Source organism: Kogia breviceps, chromosome 11 (assembly GCF_026419965.1).
Source record: "Kogia breviceps isolate mKogBre1 chromosome 11, mKogBre1 haplotype 1, whole genome shotgun sequence".
Lineage (NCBI taxonomy): Eukaryota > Metazoa > Chordata > Mammalia > Artiodactyla > Physeteridae > Kogia > Kogia breviceps.
In genome coordinates, this window is record NC_081320.1 from 45,796,678 (window position 1) to 45,820,384 (window position 23,707).

General features: G+C 40.0%; 1 protein-coding gene across 1 annotated transcript; it reads left to right on the forward strand.

The window, feature by feature from the left end:
* Positions 1-100: 100 nt before the first annotated feature.
* On the forward strand, positions 101-23,593 carry CNRIP1 (cannabinoid receptor interacting protein 1). The gene is made up of 3 exons (XM_059079969.2): positions 101-949; positions 3,253-3,403; positions 22,580-23,593. The coding sequence occupies exons 1-3, from the start codon at positions 771-773 to the stop codon at positions 22,742-22,744; spliced, it is 495 nt and encodes a 164-aa protein (XP_058935952.1). The 5' UTR covers positions 101-770; the 3' UTR covers positions 22,745-23,593.
* Positions 23,594-23,707: the final 114 nt, after the last annotated feature.

The following is a 23,707-nucleotide window of genomic DNA, read 5'->3' on the forward strand; positions in this document are numbered from 1 at the left end:
TGGTTATTTTCTTTTTCTTGCACACATTCCTAGTTCAGCATGGCGTGCAGTCCACATTAGATGGAATTGAGCCTTCCCTCAGCCATGTCCCCTAGGCTTTGGAAAGACATGTTTCCTGAGATTAAAATCACTGGCTAACGGTTTCCTGCCCCGCTTCCCGTCTCCCTTTCGCCTCTCAGCCTCCTCCTGCCTGGCTGGGGCTCGATCTGCGAGCAATGGTATCCGCAGTCCTTCGCTGACCGAGGGGGTGTCCAGATTCCGAGGTCTCGCCCTTTGGTGTAGTGCCACTTAAACCCAGGACCTACACCCTCCCTCCCAATCCTCTCCTCCCCCCGCCCCGCGCCGCTCTAGGAGGAGTCAAAATGTCCTCTTCCCCAGCTGGAGGGGATTGTAGTGCGTAAACAGGATTAACTCTCTCCCACCCAGCTGCGCTGAGCAGCCCGCGGCCTGCGGGCCGGAGCGAGCCCCCTGGCGCGCGGAGGGCTAGGCACGCGAAGCGGGGGATGGTGGAGCTCGGGACCTCGGAGCTGTCCCTCGGGCGCGCTTCCTCGCCAAGGGGGACGTGGGGTCACAGCCTCGGGAGCTGCTCCTCGGAAGCCGGGGCTGACGGCCGCGACGGCTCGGGCTCCTAGCCGCAGCCTCTCTCCACCACCTCCCTCTCCCTCCGCGCTCTTCCTCTCCGCCCACCGCGCTCTAGCCGCCGGGTCGCAGCCAGCGCAGTCCTCCGCCCTCCGGAGCCGCCGCGCCAGCCCGCCCGCCCGCGCCCAGCCATGGGAGACCTGCCGGGCCTCGTGCGCCTCTCCATCGCGCTGCGCATCCAGCCTAACGACGGCCCAGTCTTCTACAAGGTGGACGGGCAGCGCTTCGGCCAGAACCGCACCATCAAACTGCTCACGGGCTCCTCCTATAAGGTGGAGGTGAAGATTAAGCCCACCACGCTGCAGGTCGAGTGAGTGCGGGCGCGCGCAGCGGCTGACCGGCCCCACTTGGGTTACGCTGGGTGGACCGAGGCCCCCGGGACAGCCGGAGCCTCTCCTGGGCACCTCTCGCCTCGCACCGTGCCCAGCGGGCCCAGGAGGTTGGCGGGGGGGAGTGGGGGGGCCGGGTATAAGGTCAGCTCCCTGCACCCTAGGTCCCCTCCCCTGCCTTACGCTACTCTCTCCGCTGTTCTCGCTTCCCTCCACGCCTCGCGGGGTGGGATGTTTAAAACAGCGACAGGAAGCCAGGGGTTTGGGGGCTTTTTCTTTCCTTGTAAAAATTGCATCCCTTCTGTGCAGCCATCGGCGCGGACCCGCAGGCGGCCGGGGTGTGGCAGAGGGGAGAAACTCGCCGCGGGGTTCACTTACCGAAATCCCGGTCCTCCTCTGCCCCGTTCTGTTTGGCTGAAGGAAGGAGAAAGGCTGAGGAATGAGGTGTAAAGTCGGGGGCGGGTGATTTTTGGGGCTCCCTGAGGGATGCTCCCCCCCCCCCCCGCATCAACCCTTATGAGCCTGGGACCCCAGGGCTGGAAGAGCAAGACGGAAAGCAGCCTCCTCTGCTTAGGCCTATTTTCCCGGTTTTCCTTGCCTGGTGTTTTTCTTTTTCTCCCGAATTGTCTGTTCAGCCTGGTGATTAGCAACATCCTTACAACAAAAGGATGGTTTTTTTATACTTATTTATTCGTGGCAGGGTTTATCTCTTCTCTGCTACCAGAGGTTGATGCATCCAGTAGCCTCTGGCTGGAAAGTCAGTGTAGGAGGGTGCAGTAGCTTATGGGGAAGTATCCAGGGCTGGAATCCTTTACCTCTCAGCTTCCACGTAAGCATTGTGTGAAGTCTAGTGTGGAAAGAGGAAATAAACTGTCCTACACTGTATGTACCATTTGCTGAGCTTGGGAGGTGGGGTGGATAGGGCTTTGAATCCACCTGACACCTTTTATAGCTGAAGTGTCCTCTAGTAGTTGTTAATTCAACAAACTTGTATTGGCCTTCTAGGTGCCAGGCTCCAACTGAACGACCTAGAATCAAACCTGAGTTGTGTCTCATGCTCTAGGTCCATTTACTTGTCCTCATCACTGACAGCTCCAAGCACCTATTATCCTCACATTCCCATGTTCTGTGCCTCTGGTTATAATCCAGACTTTTTCTTTCCCTTCTTTCCTGGCAACCCCTTCTACCAAGTTATCTGTTCTATTTCCTTCAGGATAGTTCTCTATTTTTCATGTTAATCTAAAAACAAATTTGTGTTAATGATAAAACTATTTTTTTGTTACACTTTAATTTTTTTTCTTTTTTTTTTTTTGCGTTACGCAGGCCTCTCACTGTTGTGGCCTCTCCCGTTGCGGACGCGCAGGCTCAGCGGCCATGGCTCACGGGCCCAGCCGCTCCGCAGCATGTGAGATCTTCCCGGACCGGGGCACGAACCCGCGTCCCCTGCATCGACAGGCGGACTCTTAACCACTGCGCCACCAGGGAAGCCCCTACACTTTAATTTTATCAAAAGTTTTTCAGTGCCCTAACCCAGTGATTCTCAAACTTGAGTCTACATCGGAATCACTGGAGGGCTCGTTAAAACACATATGACTGAGCCCCATCCTAGATGTAGTAAACTCTAGTTTACTACATCTAGAGTGGAGCTTAAGAATTTGCTTTCTAATAGTTGGCAGGTGATACTGATACTGCTGGTCCAGGGATGACACTTTGAGAACCATTACCCTACCGTGAAGAAATGATGCCAGTGAGAATTTTTGGTGTGTGGCTGGCTTGAGGAAGAGGACCCCAAATTATGGGACCCCTGATTGTTGGAACAGAAGAAAAAACCATTAGAGAACTAGTTCAGTGGTTCTCAATCCTACCTGTGCATTAGAATCACCTATGCAACCTTAAAATAAATTTTCTAGTGCCCAAACCACACCCCAGACCAATTGAATTCTATTCTCTGGGGTTTGAGATGGGGTGGGTATAGGTAGGTTTTTAATAGCTCCACAGATGAGAAACTAAAGAGGAAGACCATTGACAGAGTCTAACTCAGCCTTTTGCAAGGACTTTGGATGAGAATACTGATGTCAATCCAGAGAGATTAAGTAGTTAACCTAGGGTCACATGACTGGTTAGCTGGGGAAGTCAAGCCTCCTAAACTCTCAGAACTTTCTGCCACACCACAGTGTCTCCGTTCGCCACACGCCATGGGGTTTCTGCCTGGGTTGTGGTCCAGACCAGGACAGGGTGCCTAAGCTAATTCCTACCATATGTGGTCAACTCAAGTCCATTGCAGGAACATTTCCATTGGTGGTGTGCTTGTCCCGCTGGAACTGAAGTCTAAAGAGCCTGATGGGGACAGAATCGTATATACAGGAACATATGACACAGAAGGTGTGGCCCCAACCAAGAGTGGAGAACGGCAGCCCATCCAGATCACCATGCCGGTAAGGCCTACTTGGGATTGTTGGAGTGTGGTGCCAAGGCAAGTGGAAACCATGGAAAAGAAAATATGGAACATTATTTCAATTCATGGTTTCATATTCGAATGTATTTGTTCATAATGTCCAAGTACAATTAATTAAATGATCCATGCTTCTCCAGTGATCATTTTCATAGTAATTTCTTATGTGGCAAAAATTTAAGCCTCTCCCTACATTTTTGTAATCTGTTCCATTGATCTGTCTACACTTACGCCAAAGCTGCATTGTTTTAAATACATTGCTTTTACAGCATGTGTTTGTGTATTTTGTAATTGGTCACCTTACTGAACTTGCTTACTAAAATTCTTCATTGGACGGTCTTGTGTTTTTCAGGTAGACATTCATAATCTACATATAATTGTGTCATTTTTTGATTTTTTTTTCTGGCCTTCCTGCATTGGCTAATGTTTCTAGAATAATGTTGCCTACTAATAGTGGTAATCCTTGTCTCCAGGGTTTCGCTGTTAGATACAATGTTAGTTTCAAATATTTATTATGTTAAAGCATCCTGTTTCTAGTTCACTAAGAGGTATTTTTTTTAATTGGGAGGTGTGTTGAATTTCTTCTAATTCCTTTTCCCATCTACGGAGATAGTTTTTCTCCTTTGACATATTAATGGAATAAATATAAAATATACTTTGAAACACTAAACTTCCCTTTATTTCTTAAAATAAACCCTACTTGATGTCACTTATTATTTGTAATATATTACTATATTCAGTATGCCTAATATTTCATTTAGGGTTTTTAAATTTTTGTTTGTTTGTTTTGTTGATTTATCAGCAAATATATAAGGATTTCCTATATATATCAGGCACTGGGAGAAGAGTGGTGAACAAAATAGATATCCCCTGGCTTCATGGGGCTTCTTACCTAGAGGAGGAAAACACACTTTATACATGATTATCAATAATAAAGTAGATAATTGTTATTATACAAAATGTACTGAAACAGTAGTGGTACCCTTGGGATATATACCAGGGGTCTTAGTCTAGCTCAAGATTTAGGGGATGGCTTTCTTGATAAAGAACTAAAGATATGTAGGAGTTGAGGGAAGAGGGGGCACTTGAGGAAAAAGGAGGTACAACGATCGAGAGCTGGGGGAGAGCACAATGTGTTTCAGTGAGTAGAAGCCCTATATAGCTGGGGCAGACAGTGAGGTAGAGACTGACTCAAGATTAAGATGGAGTTAACACAACATTGTAAATCAACTGTACTCCAATAAAAATTTTAAATATTAAAAAAAAATAAAGATTAATCTGGAGAGGAAAGTAGGGGTTAGATGTTACAGGACCTTCTTTCCTTATTGAATTTATCTTAATGCCTGTGGGAATTCATTGAAGGTTTGTAAGTCAACTTTGATAAGCAATTTACATACAAATTGTATGTAAATACATTAATACACCAATTTAAATAATTCCATTACATAGATTTTAACTACTGTACAATCACCACCCCAACAAAAATATAGAACATTTCTGTCATCCCAGAAAATTCCTCCATGCCCTTCCATAATCTATGCCCCCAGGCTTAGCCCCCTCTGACCTTTTTGTCTCAATAACTTAGTTTTAACTGTTCTAGAATTTCATGTAAATAGAATCGTAGCATTGTGCCTGACTTCTTTTACTTAGCATAATGTTCTTGTATAATGTCGTTGTAGCATAATGTTGTCACATAAATAGTTGTTTCCTTTTATCACTGAGTACTATTCCATGGGAAGGATATACTACAGTTTATTTGTCCCTTCACCAGTAAATGAACAGCTGGGGTGTTTTCAGCTTTTGAGGTTATGAATAAAGTTGCTATGAATATTTGAGTATGAGTTTTAGAGTGAGGATGTTTTCATTTCTGTTGAGTAAATACCTAAGAGGAGATTTGATGAGTCACATGGTAAGTACATGTTTAACCATATAAGAAATATCCAGACTGCTGTACCATTTCATATTTCAGCCAGCAATGTATGAGAATTCCAGTTACTTTACATACTTAATTATATATCAATCTTTTAAATTTGGAAATGCAAAAGACCTAGAAGAGCCAGATCTTCCCGGACCGGGGCACAAACCCATGTCCCCTGCATCGGCAGGCGGACTCTCAACCACTGCGCCACCAGGGAAGCCCTATAATGTAGTCTTTAAATCAGATAACCTAAATCTTCCCGCTTTGTTTACTCAAAAGTTATTTTGACTATTCTAGGCCCTTTGCATTGTTATATAGATTTTAGAATGAGCTTGTCAATTTCTCCAAAAATTGGGGTATTAACTGGGTTTGCATTAAATCTGTATGCCAGTTTGGAAAGATTTGACACTTTACTATTGAGCCTTCTGATACATGAATATATCTGCCTATTTAGGTTTTCTTTAATTTCTCTCTGTAATGTATTTCAGTGTTCCCTGTACAGATTTTATACATACTTTATTAAATTTATCATTAAGTATTTCATATTTAAATGCTACTATAAATGGTGGTTATTACTAGTATATAGAAGTAAAATAGATTTTTTTCTATATTCATCTAGAATCCTGAGGCCTTGCTAATTTCATTTATTAGTCCTAATAGTTGTTCGGGATTTTTTTTTGTAGAATCCCTAAGCTTTTCTATGTATGATACATTTTTTTTTTCTTTTTTTAAAAAAATATTTATTTATTTATTTTTGGCTTCATCGGGTCTTAGTTGTAGCGCATGGGCTTTTCGTTGCAGCTGGGCTCTGTAGTTGTGGTGCACGGGCTTAGTTGCCTCATGGCATGTGGGATCTTAGTTCCCCAACCAGAGATCAAACCTGCGTCCCTGTGCATTGGAAGGCAGATTCTTAACCACTGGACCACCAGGGAAGTCCCTCATTAACATTTTATTGAGGATTTTATATCTGTGTTCCTGAGGAATATTGGTCTATGGTTTTCTTTTCTTGTCATTGTCTGGTTTTTGGTATCAGAGTAATAATACTAGCTGCATAAAATTATTTGGAAAGTTGTTCACTCTCCTGTTTTCTGGAAGAGTTTGTATAGAATTAATATTTTTCTTATTTAATGTTGGATAGAATTCACCAATAAAAGCATGCATTTCACTTTGTCTAAAGGTTTTTAGTTACAAATTCAATTTCCTTAATTGATATTGGGCTATTCAGGTTTTATTTCTTGAGTTAATTTTTATAATAAATTTATTTATTTATTTTTGGCTGCATTGGGTCTTTGTTGCTGCACGCAGGCTTTCTCAGTTGCAGCAAGCAGGGGCTACTCTTCGTTGCGGTGCACAGGCTTCTCATAGAGGTGGCTTCTCTTGTTGCGGAGCACAGGCTCTAGGCACACGGGCTTCAGTAGTTGTGGCATGCGGGCTCAGTAGTTGTGGCTCGTGGGCTCTAGAGCGCAGGCTCAGTAGTTGTGGCGCATGGGCTTAGTTGCTCTGTGGCATATGGGATCTTCCTGGACCAGGGCTTGAACCCGTGTCCCCTGCATTGTCAGGCAGATTCTTAACCCCTGCGCCACCAGGAAGTCCCTTGAGTTAATTTTTGTAATTGGTCTTTGATATCATTCATTTATTTCAATTAAATTGTCAAATTTGTTGGCTCAAAGTTGTTGGTAATAATCTCCACCATTCTTTGATGTCTTAGGATCTCTAATGATGTCCACTCTTTCATTCTTGATGTTAATAATTTGCCATTTCCCCCCCACCAACCAGTCTAGCTAGAGATTTATCAATTTTGTTGGCTTTTTGAAAAACCCAGCTTTGTTTTCATATGCTCCACTGGCCCATTTTTCTGTTTCATTGATTTCTGATCCTATCTTTTTTTAAAAGTTAGTTTTTATTTGTATGTTTGTTTGTTTATTTATGGCTGTGCTGTGTCTCTGTTGTAGCGCATGGGCTTAGTTGTGGTATGTGGGATCTTAGTTGCCCCACCGAGGATCGAACCCAGCTCCCCTGCATTGGGAGCCTGGAGTCTTAACCAGTGGACCATCAGGAAGTCCCCTGATCCCATCTTAATTATTTATTTCCTTCTTTTGTTTGCATTAAGGTATTTTAATTGAGGCTATACACACACACACATATACACACAGAGTAAAATGATCTCTGTATATTGTACAGTTCGGTTTTCCATAGTTGGACTATATGCACCTTTCTCTATGCAATCTAAAGACTCTATGCAATGTTTTCTTCTTGGGGAATCACTGAATTTCTTGAATCTGTAAGTTAGTGTTCTTCCAAATTTGGGTATTTTTAACTGTTATTTTGTTTCAAATTTCTTTTCAACTTTATTCTTTTCTTGTAGTTCCTCAATTACACATTAGACAGCTTGGTATTATCCTACAGATCTTTACAGTCCTGTCCAATTTTCTAAAAGAACAGAAAATTGGTTCTTCAAATTAGATAATTTCTATTGATGTATACTCAGGCTCAGTGATTTTTTTTTCCTCTGCCATTCCCGGGCTACTCTTGTGCTTATTTTCTGAAATTTTTTCCGTCATTGTATTTTTTAGCTCTAGAGTTTTTTATTTGTATTTTCTATAGTTTCCATCACTCAAGATTCCCTATCTGTTTGCTCACTGAGACCCTGTGCCCCTTTACTTCTTTGAGCATATTTATAATTGCTGGTTTATACTTGTTTGGTAGATCCAGTATCTGGCCCCATTTAGAGTAGGAATGACTTTTTTTCCTGACTGTGGGTCATGCTTTCCTGTTTTGTTACATGTTTGATAATATTTGATTAGAAACAAAACATTGTAGATAATATATTATTGATTCTAGTTGCTTTTATTCTTCTGAGGATTAGTCTCTTTTTTAATTCTAGCATGCAGTAACATTGCTGGACTCAAACTGCAAATTGTCTCTTCTCAGCAGGGTAGCAGCTGATATCTCTGCTTAATTACTTTCAACTTCCAGTTGCTGCTTTTCTAGCTTGGTTCCCTTGTTCCAGTGGAGTTTAGCAGTCAGCCAAGGAATTGGACAGTTTATACTAAAGATTCTGGGATCCATCCACCCTGAGGTTCCTCTAAATTTCCAGCTGCTCTGTCAGTCCAGAGCCCTTCGCTTTGACACTTTCAAACCAGTAAGGCTCCAACTTCTCAGGTTTGGGAATGCATTCAATTAAAAAAACAAAACAAAAAACAAAAACCAGTGAACTTACAAATCTTATTCAGCATAAGTTTCTCTTTCAAGAATAAAGTCTTCTCTTAGACAAAACCAACCCTGCTGACACCTTGATCTGGGACATCTAACCTCTCAAACTGTGAGACAATAAACTTATGTTGTTTGGAAAAGAAAAAAAAAAAAGCCTCTTTGCTGGTTTGTCTGCTTTTTCAAGCAGAAAAAGCCCCCTCCCACCAGCCCATACCTGCAGTTAGGGAAGAATTATGGCAGAGTTATTGTCAGATTTGGGGTCTCACCTCTTACATAGCTCTCTTGTTTCCAGGATTTTCTCCCTAAATTTCCAGCTGCTCTGCTAGCCATGAGCACTATCTTCTGCCACTTCTCGCAGATAAAGCTGCCATTTACTTGGGCCAGAACTGCTGGGGGATTGGGGAGTACCCTCAAGCAAAAAAGCCACATTGACAATTCTTAACTGTTATAGTTGAGATCTTCCTTTTTTTTTTTTTAACATCTTTATTGGAGTATAATTGCTTTACAATGGTATGTTAGTTTCTGCTGTATAACAAAGTGAATCAGTTATACATATGCATATATCCCCATATCTCCTCCCTCTTGCTTCTCCCTCCCTCCCACCCTCCCTATCCCACCCCTCTAGGTGGTCACAAAGCACCGAGCTGATCTCCCTGTGCTATGCGGCTGCTTCCCACTAGCTAGCTATTCTACGTTTGGTAGTGTATATATGTCCATGCCACTCTCTCACTTTGTCACAGCTTACCCTTCCCCCTCCCCATATCCTCAAGTCCATTCTCTAGTAGGTCTGCTCTCCATTCCTGTCTTACCCCTAGGTTCTTCATGACCTTTTTTTTTTTTTCTTCGATTCCATATATATGTGTTAGCATATGGTATTTGTTTTTCTCTTTCTGACTTACTTCACTCTGATTTCTGTCCTGCTTTTAGTTGCTTTTTAAAGTCTTCAAATAGTTTTTGTTTATATTTTGTCAGATTTTATAATTCTCCATGTAAGTTTCACCCACCAACTCCCCATTTTTAAAAACATTTCAATGTAGGACTTCCAGTTCCTGGTAATGTGACAAGATTTGCATGTTGTTAAAATCGGTCTAGTAGCAATATGTAGATTGTAAGGGGAGATAGGCAAAGGACAATTAGAACGTTCTTCACCATTTAAGATGTGGTGTTAGGGTTAATAACTTAATAAAATGAATTGGGCACATTTTCATAGTTTGTGCTCTGAAACAATTTACATAGCATAGGATTTAGCTGTTACTTGAAAGTCTGACAGAATTTCCCCATTAAAGTCAGGATCCAAAATAATGGTATTTGGAAGGAATATCCCTAACTTTCAACTTAGTCCATAATGTTTGCCTTTGGGGGACTTTGAAGATTTTATTGAGTCAATTTTAGTTGTTTTTCTGAAGAAATCATCCATTTCTACAGAAACACATTTTAAAAGGTATTTTTAGACTTCTAGGAAAATATTTGAAGATCACACATCCAACAAAGGGCTGGTGGATCAAAATAAATCTCTTTTAAGTCAAATAAGTATCCTACTGTAGTGTATAGAGAATAGCATATGTAATTAGAGTTGAAGGGAAATATTAACTCGAAGCAGAACTGCAAATACTAAAGTTATTAGAATTTTATTTTTGTTTATTTTTAAAAATTTTGTTGAAATATAGTTGATTTTCAATGTTGTGTTGATGTCTTCTGTACAGCTAAGTGACTCAGTTATACATACATAGAGATATATATATTCTTTTTCATATTCTTTTCCATTATGGTTTGTCACAAAATATTGAATATAGTTCCCCGTGCTATACAGTATGACCTTGTTGTTTTTCCATCCTATATATAATAGTTTTCCTCTGCTAATCCCAAACCCCCATTCCTTTCCTCCCCTACTCTCCCTCCCACTTGGCAACCACAAGTCTGTTCTCTATATCTGTGAGTCTGCAGTTTCATAGATATGTTGATTTGTATAGTGTTTTAGACTCTACACATAAGTGACATCGTACGGTATTTGTCTTTCTCTTTCTGACTTATTTCACTTAGTATGATAATCTCTAGGTCCATCCATGTTGCTGCAAATGGCATTATTTCATTCTTTTTGATGGCTGAGTAATATTCCATTGTGTGTATGTATGTATGTATGTATGTATGTATGTATGTGTGTGTGTATATATATATATATCACATCTTCTTTATCCATTCATCTGTTGATGGACATTTAGGTTGTTTCCATGTCTTGGCTATTGTAAATAGTGCTGCTATGAGCATAGGGATGCATATCTTTTCAAATTATAGTTTCTCTGGGTATATGCTCAGGAATGGGATTGCTGGATCATATGGTAGTTCTATTTTCAGTTTTTTGAGGAACCTCCATACCGTTTTCCATAGTGGCTGCACCAATTTACATTCTCACCAACAGTGTACAGAGCTTCCCTTTTCTCAACACCCTCTCCAGCATTTGTTATTTGTAGACTTTTTAATGATGGCTATTCTGACTGGTATGAAGTGGTCCTCATTGTAGTTTTGATTTGCGTTTCTCTAATAGTGAGTGATGTTGAGCATCTTTTCATGTGCCTATTGGCCATCTGTCAGAATTTTAATGAGAGCCCAAGGGCCAATGAGCTAACTTTAAGTTGTTCATTCTTTCACTGAACTGGTACTGAGCACTGGGTCAAGTGCAGAGGTGGTCACCATAGATGGACTGTACCCCATCTTCCAGGTGGTCACAGAGCAGGAGAGCAGACCTCCCCACCTTCTCCCTGGATCCAGTATGGGCTGAGGAGACCAGAGGTATAACTTGCTCTGGTTTTAGAAGGGTGGAGTCATACTTCTTTTGCTATAGGTATAAGCAGAACCCTAGGGAGGAAGATTAACTTATTTTAGAAAGAACTCAATTAAACACTTCTTAATTGGATCTGTAAAGTGAGAACTTCTACATTATTTTGAATAAGAATGAAACAAAGGTATTTTTTTAATGTGAGAATGATTTAGACTGAGTCATGAAATGGAAGATTTTCTTACTCACCATAAGTCTGGATTGCCTGTCCAGGCACTTGCTAAAAGGTTGGAGAGCCTTTAGATGCTTTGGGAGGATGTTGTAGTGACAAGGATGTCTATGCTGTAACTAATGAATCCTGAGTCCCAACAGTAAAGCCTAGATTCTTCCATATAATTTCCACTCTAGAAGAAGCAGGTGATTGATAGTTGATTGTTCCAACGATGATCGCACAGTGTTTGGTTTGAGCATTGGCTATGCATTTGTATCTTATTAGTAATAGGCTGATTCTAAGGAAAACAATTGAAATTAGAGGTTGCCTGATCATGTCAGCAGCTCTTATGTTAAATTCAAATGTTCATTCTAGTGGTGAAGCTTTCAGCTAGCCTTCATCATTATCCTACGATGTTTTTAAGTTAACCAATATTTCAAATTTAAGTTTTAAAAAGTATGGACATACCACACTCTCACAGACAACACCAAAACATTGAAATATCCAGGTAAATGCAATCAATTAAGCAGCAAGTTCCTGGATTATTAAATTTACATTCTTCACCAAGGGAAACATCAGTGGTATGGGTGCCTGAGGAAACATCTAGAATGTCAGAATTAGAACTGGAAGTTATGAAGGTATTGGGATGCCATCTACTTCTGTAATTAACTGTGATCCCAGGCAAACCTTAATTCAGTTGGCCTGTTTCCTCAATGCAAATAGGTGGATTCCACTATCTGATCACTAAGACCACTGTCAGCCCTAACATGGTGTGAAAATTACAAACTTACCTTTAGGGGTGTGGTACTAATTATTTGCTGAAGAATGTCAGATTCCCAAATACTGTCATTTAGGATCACACCAAATAGGACTGAAATCCCACACATTTATGTAGGATTCCTTTCTGGTTGGGCACAGACACACAGAGAAGTGTGGGGATGCATCCCAGCATTTCAAGGGCTTTGAATGATTTTCTTTAAAAATTGTAAAATATCATGACAAGGTTCAGAAATGTGCATAAACTTTTAAAGCACCAGGAATCCCTACATTTTGATTTGGCTCATTTTCAGATTACCTTCCACATATATACATTCTATAGTTGCAATAATTCTTAATACATATTTTGTACAACTTTCTACGTATTCATTTTTATAATTTTAAGGGTAACATAAGACTTTATCACAATATATCATAATGATTACACTCTTACCCAGATATTAGATATATTCCTTGTCCCATCATAAAAAGTGCTATAATGTAAAGTTTTGTGCATATAGTTACCTCAATCTGAGTAAAAATACTTGGTCAAAAGAACTGAATCTTTATGGCTGTTCCCACATATGGCCTTTTTGGTGTTTTTGTTTTTTTTTTAAGTTGTACATACTATTTTACAGTGTTACTAGCAATAAAGAAGTCTACTGGCCTTGTTAAAATTATGACATCATTGAAAATTACTTTAAAAAAATAAATTTTCTAATTTACTTTTCACTATCACAAGAATGAACATTTCTACATGTTAATTTAATTTTGTTTCTTCTTGTGTATATTATTCTTTCATGTTTTGTCAATACTTCTGTTGGAAATTATTCTTTTAAAAAATCACAGACTCCTAATAAAGATAAACAGTCTGCCATATCTGTCATATTTCTCTCACTATTGCTTTATTTTTATTTTCCATTGTGTAGAAATATAATTACATTAAAAATTTTCATTTTCTCTTATGATTTCTTCTTTTAAAATGAAGACGGTTATTTTTTCCATAGAGTTGACAGTCTATTTTTGTTTTCCCATAGTTTTGGATTTTATGAGATTCAACTTTCCTCTTATTCAAACTTGATTTATATGTTTATACTCTACATCATTTTCCAAAAGATTTAAGCTGGTATTTAGCATTTTATGAGTCCCAGCAGTAAAGCCTAGGTTCTTAAATATAATTTCCACTCTAGAAGAAGCAGGCGAATGATTGTTCCAACAGTGATCACACAGCTTTTGGTTTGAGCATTGGCCATGCATTTGTATTTTATCTGTAATATGTGATTCTATTACAAGTGAAATTAGAATTGTTTTTTTAAATTTTTATTCATTTATTTATTTTTTGGCTGCATTGGGTCTTTGTTGTGGTGCACGGGCTTCTGATTGCGGTGGCTTCTCTTGTTATGGAGCACAGGCTCCAGGTGCACGGGCTTCAATAGTTGTGGCACGCGGGCTCCGTAGTTGTGGCTCGCAGGCTCTAGAGCACAGGCTCAGTAGTTGTGGTGCATGGGCTTAGTTGCTCTGCAGCATGTGGGATCTTCCTGGAGCAGGGCTCGAACCCGTGTCCCCTGCATTGGCAGGCAGATTCTTAACCACTGCACCACCAGGGAAGTCCTAGAATTATTATTAATTGAAATTAGAGAAGGTTTCCTGATCAGCTCAGCAGGTATAACGTTAATTGAAAATTTCATTCTACCGATGAAAGCCTTACATACACTTTAACACTATTTTATGACTTTTGTCAAGCTTAAGTATTGTAAATTACAGACACAACCACTTTCACAGGTAATAAGGAAGTCCTGAGATTCCCAAGTAAATGCAGTTAATCAAGTAGATGAATCCAGCAAGGGAAGCTGAATTAAAGGTACACCAAAGCAACTTCGTATGAGTCTAAGGTTACCTCAGAGTAGTTTGTCAGATTTTTATAAATCATTGGCTAAACGATGCTAGGATAATTGGCTATTTAGGGGAAACATCACTGCTGTTCTTTCTGGATGCCATACTTCAAAAAGATATTTCAGATGGATCTCAGGGTTATGTGTAAAAAGTCAACTTTGTAAAAAATCAAAATGAAAAGGATTCATCTAAACCTTAAAGAAATGGAAGGAATCCAAAGGTGAAGATGGAAAACTTTGATTACATAAATGTAAAATTCCTGTTAACATTGTAAACAAAGTTAAATTTTCCTTAAAAGGCAATTTAAATTAAAAGGCAAATGATGGTTGGTAAAAAACTTATTTGTAACATGGATGGTTAAGCTGTGTTGCCTCGATTTGCCACTGCCCATGCAGACAGTGCTGCAGCCCTGAAGCTGAACTCAAGAAGTAGTCAAGTGCCATCTGACTTAGATTAGTGGCAGTGATCTCTCTATTCACATGATTCCAGAGGCGCTGGTACAGGGAGTTAAGGATACCCAGCTCTAAAAGCTCTCCACCCACACTTCAAAGAGCAGTGCTGACTTGTATTTTAATGTGACTAATTCTCCATTCAGTCCCTCCAAGGAGAGAGGCCAAGTGGAGAGTCTGTCTGCATCGTGGTAATCATCGTGATAGTCTCTTTAGTAGGCGACTGGGGGGAGTTTAGAGGAATAAGGCAGGGAGGTACATGAGCTTGTTGTGAGGCTGTGTTTGCGCAGGAAGGTGGCCTTACATACGCATTCCCAAACATAAAAGGTGTTCCTCATGTCAGCTCTTTCTAGTATTTTGGCAAAATCTGTAGCTTAATATATAAAGAATTCTTAGAAACCAGTAAGGAAAAGAACCATAGGACATGGAAAATTGAAAAATAAGCAAAAAAACATAGAGGCAATTCACAGAAGAGATACAGATGATCAGTAAATATATAAAAATAGCTTAATTACACTATTGGTAAAAAAAAATACAAATATTGCAATGCCAGTTTTCACCTACAAAATTAGTCAAATATTTAAAAGTAATACGAATTGTTCAGTCCTAGTGTATTTCTGAAATATAATAATTTTTCTAAATTGATTTTTGGATCCTGCAAGCTTGCTGAATTCACTTATTAATTGCATAATATTTTCTGCAAACAGTTGTTTATCTGTGAATAGAAAGTATTACTTCCCTTTTTTCTTTTCCCCCCTTTTGCCTTAAGGTACTAGCTTAAGACTGCTAACACAGTGCTGTACAGGAATAGTAAGAACTGCTCTTGGTGCCTTATTTACATCTTATAGAGAAAGGACTCAGTCTCTTACCATTGAGGGTGATGTTAGCTATAGGTTTTTAATTGGTGCCCCTTAATCAGATTGAAGAACTTTCCTTCTGTTCCTAGTTTGCTGAGGGTTTTGTTTTTTGTGTTTTTTTGCGGTACGAGGGCCTCTCACTGTTGGGGCCTCTCCCGTTGCGGAGCACAGGCTCTGGACGCACAGGCTCAGTGGCCATGGCTCACGGGCCCAGCCGCTCTGTGGCATGTGGGATCTACCCGGACCAGGGCACGAACCCGCGTCCGCTGCATCGGCAGGCGGAGTCTCAACCACTGTGCCACCAGGGAAGCCCCTACTGAAAGTTTTTAATATGAATGGATGTTAAGTTGCCAAATGCTCTTTCTGCATCTATTACTATGATTACATGGTGTTTCTCCTTTATTTTGTTAATATGGTGAATTACATGGATTTTCAAATATTGAACCATCCTTGAGTTCTAAGGATACATCTCTCGTGGTCCCAGTGTAATATCCTTATTATGTATTGCTGGATTTTATTTACTAATATTTCAAACAAATAAAAATTATAAGCAAATTTTATGCATAAAACCATGAGGAATTTTTGTCTGCAATCTTCCTTTACTTGTAATAATATCTTTGTGAGGTTTTGGTATCAGGGTAACAATGGCTTCACAGAATGAATTGAGAAGTGTTCCTTCCTCTGTTACGTAGAACTGGTATTTTTCCCTTAAATGTATGAATTTATCAATGAAGGCATTTGGACCTGAATTTTTCTTTCTGGGAAAATTTTAAACTACAAATTCAATTTCTTAAGTAGTTAGAGATTTAGTGATAGCTTGTATCTTTCAAAGTATTTGTACATTTTTTAAAATGTATAAGTTTGGGGCTTCCCTGGTGGCGCAGTGGTTGAGAGTACGCCTGCCGATGCAGGGGACACGGGTTCGTGCCCCGGTCCGGGAGGATCCCACATGCCGCGGAGCGGCTGGGCCCGTGAGCCATGGCCGCTGAGCCTGCGTGTCCGGAACCTGTGCTCCGCAACTGGAGAGGCCGCAACAGTCAGAGGCCCGCGTACCGAAAAAAAAAAAAAAAGTATAAGTTTGTTCCTAATCTAAGGATCCCACATTGTTCCTAATATAGGATCGATTGTGATAGCATCTCTTTCATTCCTAATATTGGTAACTTGCTTTCTTTTTCCTGCTCAGTTTTGCTGGGGTTTATCAGTTTTAAAGACATTTTCAAAAAGTAAACAGATTTTAGTTTCATCAGTTTTTCTTTACTGGTTTTCCTTTTTCTGTTTCATGGCTTTCTGCTGTTTATTGCCTTTCTTTTTGTTACCACTAGACGGGCTACAATGAAAAGGACTGGCAATGTCACCTTTTGGAGAGTCTGTAAAACAACTGAAACTCTCCTATCGCCGGTAGGGATGTAAAACGGCGCAATCGCTTTAGAAAAGTTTGACAGTTTCTTATAAAGTTAAGCATGCTTATAAGACCCAGAACTTTTAGTCCTATCTATTCAGCTAAGAGAAATGGAAAACATGTATTTACTACTAAAACTTCAAACAGTACAGGAATAAAGAGCTTTGGAATCCAGTAGGATTTGGTAGGTCACACCACAGTAAAAGTTATAGAAGCTTATTTATATTGATTTTATTTACTAAGGAAATAACATCATGTCTCTATCAATATAATAAGCTCATTCTGTGCTCCCAAGTCCGTGGATTTCTAAGTGACTCTATTCTTGGTGAATTTCACATGTCTCCAGTGGATTTGGGTGGAATGGTGAGTAGAGCGAAGTGCTCTGGGGATTCTAGGGCATCTGGTTGTAAGACCACCATGGAAATTGTTGAAAACATGTTCTTCAGATTCCTCATTTGTTACTGAGCACAACAAATGAGTCTCTTCTCTTTGGAAGCTGATGGGTTCTCTTTCACATTGGTTGTGAAATAAAAGTGTACCAAGCCTTGCAACTTGTAAGAACACTAAGGCAAATAAAATGTCCAGGTACATAGTAGAGTGTCAGTTTCAGAAGAAATAGACTGGGTGGCTTAAACAGCAAATATTTATTTTTCACAGTTCTGGAGGCTGGAAGTCCTAGATCAAGGCGCCAGCAGACCTGGTATCTGGTGAGAATAATCCTTCTGATTCACAGACAGCTGCTTTCTTGCTGTGTTCTCACATGAAGGAAAGCAGAGAGAGAGATCATTCCTCTCATGTCTGTTTTTATAAGGACACTAATCCGATTCATGAAGGCTCCATCTTCACACCCGAATTACTTCTGGAAGGCCCCACTTCCAGATACCATCACGTTGGAGATTTAGGCTTCACCATGTGAATTTGGGTGAGCTACAAATATTCAGTCCACAGTGGTGTCCTAAAGCACTCTACACACGACAGTTCATAGATGTTCTCACTCAGGGAGGAAGAAAGAAAAACTGTTCAGTACCTTTTAGCTCATTTGCTTATATAAATAATTTGGTACGTTGATTATAGTTTCTAGATAGGAATTAGGAAACCTAGCTTCTTGACCTGCTTCTAGCATTAGCTGGCTGTACGATGTAGACCTAACCCAACTCCCTTAACCTCTCTGAATATTAGTTCTTTCATCCTTAAAATGGAGATGTGAAAACCAGTCACACCACCAGTGTGGAATGACATATGTGAAAGTAATTGTATTTTAAAAAGAGAGAGAGCTATTAAATGCACAAAATTATACCATGCATAACTGCATTACCTGGGAGCCTGCCTGGGTAAATTTTCCTTGGAAGGCACAGATGGGTTGGGAGGGAATGGAGAGCTTGTAGTTGCTTCCTCTGTTCTTCAAGAGGAATGTCAGCTTTGGATAGCACATCTGTTCTTAGCCAGAAGAGAAGAAATCCTGAGTTAGGTAGAGAAATGCTCAGGAAATAGAACTCTAGAAGGAAGAATAGGAAGAAGGCTAATGGGAAGTTAAAACAACTAAGGTGTGGGAGAGAGGAAGGCATATGCCTATTTAGCTGCAGTTAAGTTTACTGTAATAAGACCTTGGGTCCAACATTAATAACAGAAACAAAGTAGAAGCACCTAAACATCCCACATCTTTAGCTGTGACTTGCTGTCAACAGACTTCTGTTTTGGTCTCCTGTGTTACTGAGAACTCTTAGATTGAGACTTTATTAATTTTAAGGTCATTCAGGTGTAAGTATAGTGCCTTAAGGCTTTTTGTTTTTGTTTTTTTGCCTGTGGTCGTGATCATCTTTGTTTGTTTTTGTGACCAACTTTTATTTATATCTGTTTCAGAAAAGGTATTGTTTTTCCCACTTAACTAGCCTGATTTCAAGCTGCTCCCTCAAAAGCTTAGCTGGTGTTTGTAAAATATTTTTATAACTTAATTTAATTCAGTTGCACTTAAAATGTACAGTGTCCTGTGCTGGTCAAAAATAATAATAAGTCATCTTGGTGATTTGTAAAATGAGATATCAGTTTATTATTACCACCATTACCCTATCATAAACAAAGTTGTAATATTTTCATTAGCATATATGTATCCTTAATAGAATTTATTAAATCCCTAGGGTTCAAGGGATATATATGTTAATTTTTCAGGGGTGATAGATCCATTTCACCACTTAAAATATTCTTTCTGATTATAAAAGTAACTATTTATTGCAGAAAATCTAAGTAGAAAAGATATAAAAACAATTTCTTAGAGAGCTATTGTTAATACTTTTTCATTTTTTTCTCTATACATTTTATTTTGTGTATTTGAACTCATAATGTATATAAAGTGTTTTAATCTTTTTTCTGTTAACATTGTACTCATTTTCTCTCATCAAAACTAAATTCCTGTTTAGTGATTATATAATTCATAGTACAGATATTCCACCATTTTCATAATAATTTCCTAAAGTTGGATGCTTAAATTGCTTCTGGTATTTGGAAATGTTTGCTAAGTTGATAGGTGAATAATATTTCTGTAAAGTATGTATTTATTTAATTACTAATAATATTACATTTGAATATTTTTCAGATGTTAGCCAATTTTTTAATGAACTGTCCAGTTTTATGCAAATGTTCTTAGTAGTTCTTACTAGTTAATTCATATAATATTTTATATTAAGGATATTAACTATTTGGTAATACTTGTAAATACTTACAATTTGGCTTAACATTTTTTCTGATTATAAAAGTAAAATTCAATCATTAAATTTTTAAAGTACAAATAAGTACATAGAAGAAAATAAAACTTATTCCATCAGCATTAACATGTGTTATTTTAATGGAATTAACACTAGACAGTCTTGTTGGTACTCTGCTTAGTTCAGGTGATAATATAGAATACTAGAAAAATTTTATTAAATAATTACATTTAGAATTGTAACATAGTATTCCACTATACACATATGCCATAATTAATTAAGGATGGAAATTTAGTGTTCAATTTTTCACTACTCGAAACCCTGTGGTATTCTTAAGATAAGTTATAAGTGAAATTACTGGACCCAAGTATGTTCACACCTTTACTTGATACAAATTACCCTTCCGAAAGGCTGTGTAATTCAGTTCCCATTGGCAGTATTCAGAATACCTGGTTCCTCGTTGCTCACTAAAAATCCATAGTTCTAATTTTTTTTTTTTTTTTTTGCGGTAAGCGGGCCTCTCACTGTTGTGGCCTCTCCCGTCGCGCAGCACAGGCTCCGGACGCGCAGGGCCAGCAGCCATGACTCACGGGCCCTGCCGCTCTGCGGCATGTGGGATCCTCCCGGATCGGGGCACGAACCCGTGTCCCCTGCATCGGCAGGCGGACTCCCAACCACTGCACCACTAGGGAAGCCCCTGTAGTTCTAATTTTTAATCAACTTTGTTGTATAGTTTACATATAATAAATGTACCCATTTTAAGTATACTGATCAATGAGTTTTAACAAACACATACATATACTCTTGTAGCCACCACCCCAATCAAGATGTAAAATGTTTCTATTACTCCAAAAAGTTCCCTCTTGCACATTTTCATCAATCATCAATTCCCTCCTCCTACCCCAGGTAACTTGGGTAACCACAGATGTTTCCTGTCAGCATAGATTATACTCTATCACTATAAATTATATGGAGATATATATATATAAATGGAATCATATAGTACATGTATTCTTTGGGGTCTAGATTCTTTTGCTTAGCATGTCTTTGAGATCCATCACTGTTGCTGCCTGAATCAGTATGTTCTATTGTTGAGTAAAAAGCCATTTTACTGATATACCAAAATGTGTCTATCACCAGGTGAGTGATGAACCATTTGGGTTGATTCCAGGCTGGGGCTTTTGTGAATAAAGCTGCATATATGTGCACAGGTGTTTAAGCTATGACTCTCTAAAAAGAGATCCTTCATTTTCTTACCTGGGAGAAGCTTTGTGGACTCTAGGTATATCACCTACTGTTTCAGGTCAAGCAGATTTCTCAAAGGCAAGCCAAACCTTGTTTTAGGGTCCGATTAGCAGGATGAGGCAATGGGGCAGGATGTGATCTTGAGAGCATCTTGGAAGGCTATCTGGGGAGCACCTGATCGCCCCCCTCCTGTAGCAACCGCAAGCATAAGGCTCCTATTACTCACAGCCCTCCCCCACGATGTCTTCTGGCTCCTGACAAGTCTAAGAACCCTGCTAAGTCAGGCCTGGGCTCCTCCCATGATGGGGGGTGGGTCAGAGGAGAAAATAACGACAGGCATCATGCTGTTTACTGCCACATCCCCTAAATAGCTCCAGGAGGCAGTGGCAGGGTCAGGCCACCCTACAGGCCACTTGAGCCCCTGCCCAATGGCCTCTAGGGTATTCTGTGCCCTCTTCTCAGCTACATAAGAATCGTGTGCTCATGACTCCGTAGAATTCCGTGCAGTGTTTGCAGGGCCTGCCTTCTGGAAGTAGAATGCAAACTTCTGGAGAGCAAAGGATCACACCTTATACAAATTTTTCTATGTACGAGGCACACAGTAGGTACTCAAATAGGGTTTTGGGTAATGTGAAATCAGAACCTGAGACGTGGGCATGACTTATAAACACTCAATAATATTTGAAAGTTAAAGTAGGGTCTTTAACAAGCAAATGCTTCAGATAGCATAGTTTTCCCTGGAATTGAAATTAGTGATGGGAGGGCAGTTGTAGCTTTTGTTTCCTGTTGTTGTGCACATATGATTTTGTACAGCTATTTTTTGAAAAAGAAACCAAAGACAATCATTAAACGCCATTCCCTCTCTTCTCTTCCCAATCTCCCTTCTGTGGCAACCTCTGAAATTCTGAGATTCTAAGAGAAGTTTCCAGAACTTAAATATGGGAAACAGATACATTTGGGGAGTTGTTTGTATTAAAGGCAATATGATAACAAATGCCATGAGTGGGATGGGAATAAGATTTTATAGAGAAATAAATGGTTTACAGACAGCTTCTCAGGAAAATCTCTCTCATAATAAAGGAAGATAGTTCATTAGAGTAAGGACCTAAGCTTTCAGAACACAAGAGCCTGGAGTGATTCCACAGATTACACCTCATTACACAGTACATCTGTTACTAAGTCTAAAGTCATTCTGCTTGCTGCATGACAGGCAGTAAGTCAGGAGACAAGTTATTGTGGGAACTTTATTTGGAAAGCCAGCAGACTGAGAAGGTGGCCAACTAATGTCCTAGAGAACCATCTTACCCCAGTCAGAATTCAGGCTTCATTTATACTAAAAGGTGAGGGGCAGCAGTGAAGGGGGAGTTGGTTGTTGTAAGCTTCTTGGTGCCAGAATCCTTTGTTCTTGTAGCTGTCCTCGCAGGTCAGCTCACGATGTTCCTGTAAACGTCCAACAAGACAAATGTTATTCTCTGTTCTGCAACTTTTTATCTTTATATGAATGGGAAAGTGTTGTACTCTTAAAGGTCGGAGCCTTGAGAACGGGCTGTCCTGTATATTGCGGGCTATAGGCAACATTCTTTACTGGAAGCAAAAGCAATAGAATACAAAGGTTGAAGTAAAAGAAACAGATCTAACATGGAGTCAGATTTGTTCTTCCCTGTTACATCTCTTTCACGAACATCAACTCTTATGTTTGCTCATGGCAGAATGAGGTTTTGATGGGGCATGTTTCTCTTCCCTCAGTTCACTGACATTGGGACCTTCGAGACGATGTGGCAGGTCAAGTTTTACAATTACCACAAGCGAGATCACTGCCAGTGGGGAAGCCCCTTCTCCGTCATTGAGTACGAATGCAAGCCCAATGAGACCCGCAGTCTCATGTGGGTGAACAAGGAGTCCTTCCTCTGAAGATGGCGTTTTCTGATGCTGTTGGACAATCTCTTCAGAGATCCACTTTTAGATAACCCAGCACAAGCCTTCACCAAGGCACACCACTCCGTTGCTGTCTCCCATTGGGTGCCAATTATCTACTAGCCCTGATTATTCTTAAAGTGTAACTCCCCTCTGATGCAGTGTCCCTGACATAAAAGTTCGTGATGTACCCTGCCCAAGAGACTCGCTTTCTGTATTCTGTGTTGGTGTTCCTGCCTCCAGTTGTTCTTGGTCATGCTGGTGACCACTTGGAGGAGCTCTGTGGAATCCGCAGGCTGTGTCCCGCACTTAACTCTTCCACTGAATGACTGTGCTGTTTTGTTTCCAAGTTGAGTGCTTCCCTCTTTTTTGTTAAATGTTAAATAAAAAGTTAACAACGTGCTTGGGTTCCATCCCAGGTGTGCAAGGGTAACATGTAACTTGGGATGTTTTCCAGCTGTGTCAAAGTAGGCTTTGTGAAAATGTGATGCAAACAGCAGTTAATGGGACTCAAGTGTTGTGCTTTCTATAAACAGCTCGGCTATTTCAGGGAAGAATAATGATGAAAGAAAAGGACAAATATTTAAGAAGTGTCTATAACATATTACAACTCAAATAATGTAAGGTATCGTGCTGTGGCCTCGTGGAAGTGGGAAAGAGCCTTGTGTGGACCACTGTTAAACAAGGTGACCAAAGTGACAGGGCAAGTCACTTTGGCAAGTGACTGTGGTGTCCAAACAGGCATGCTGATGGCCTCCCTACATTCCCCGTCACTTGAACTTTGTAAAACTGTGTATGGAACTATAATCGACTTTTGATATTTCTTAATAAAGGCATTGAAAATCATCCCTGACTTGCCTTCTTAATTTGGGCAATATCTGTCTAGCAGGTGGACCTCTGCTCCAGGCCAGCTCTACTAAGATTGCTACTGAATCCAGACTGGTACTGCTCACCACACGA

Excerpts from the sequence above, each read along its gene's own strand:
- CNRIP1 (XM_059079969.2), top strand. The coding sequence starts at position 771 with ATGGGAGACCTGCCGGGCCTCGTGCGCCTCTCCATCGCGCTGCGCATC. Across the intron at positions 950-3,252 it reads CCCACCACGCTGCAGGTCGA|GAACATTTCCATTGGTGGTG; the intron begins GTGAGTGCGGGC and ends AGTCCATTGCAG. Across the intron at positions 3,404-22,579 it reads CCATCCAGATCACCATGCCG|TTCACTGACATTGGGACCTT; the intron begins GTAAGGCCTACT and ends CTCTTCCCTCAG.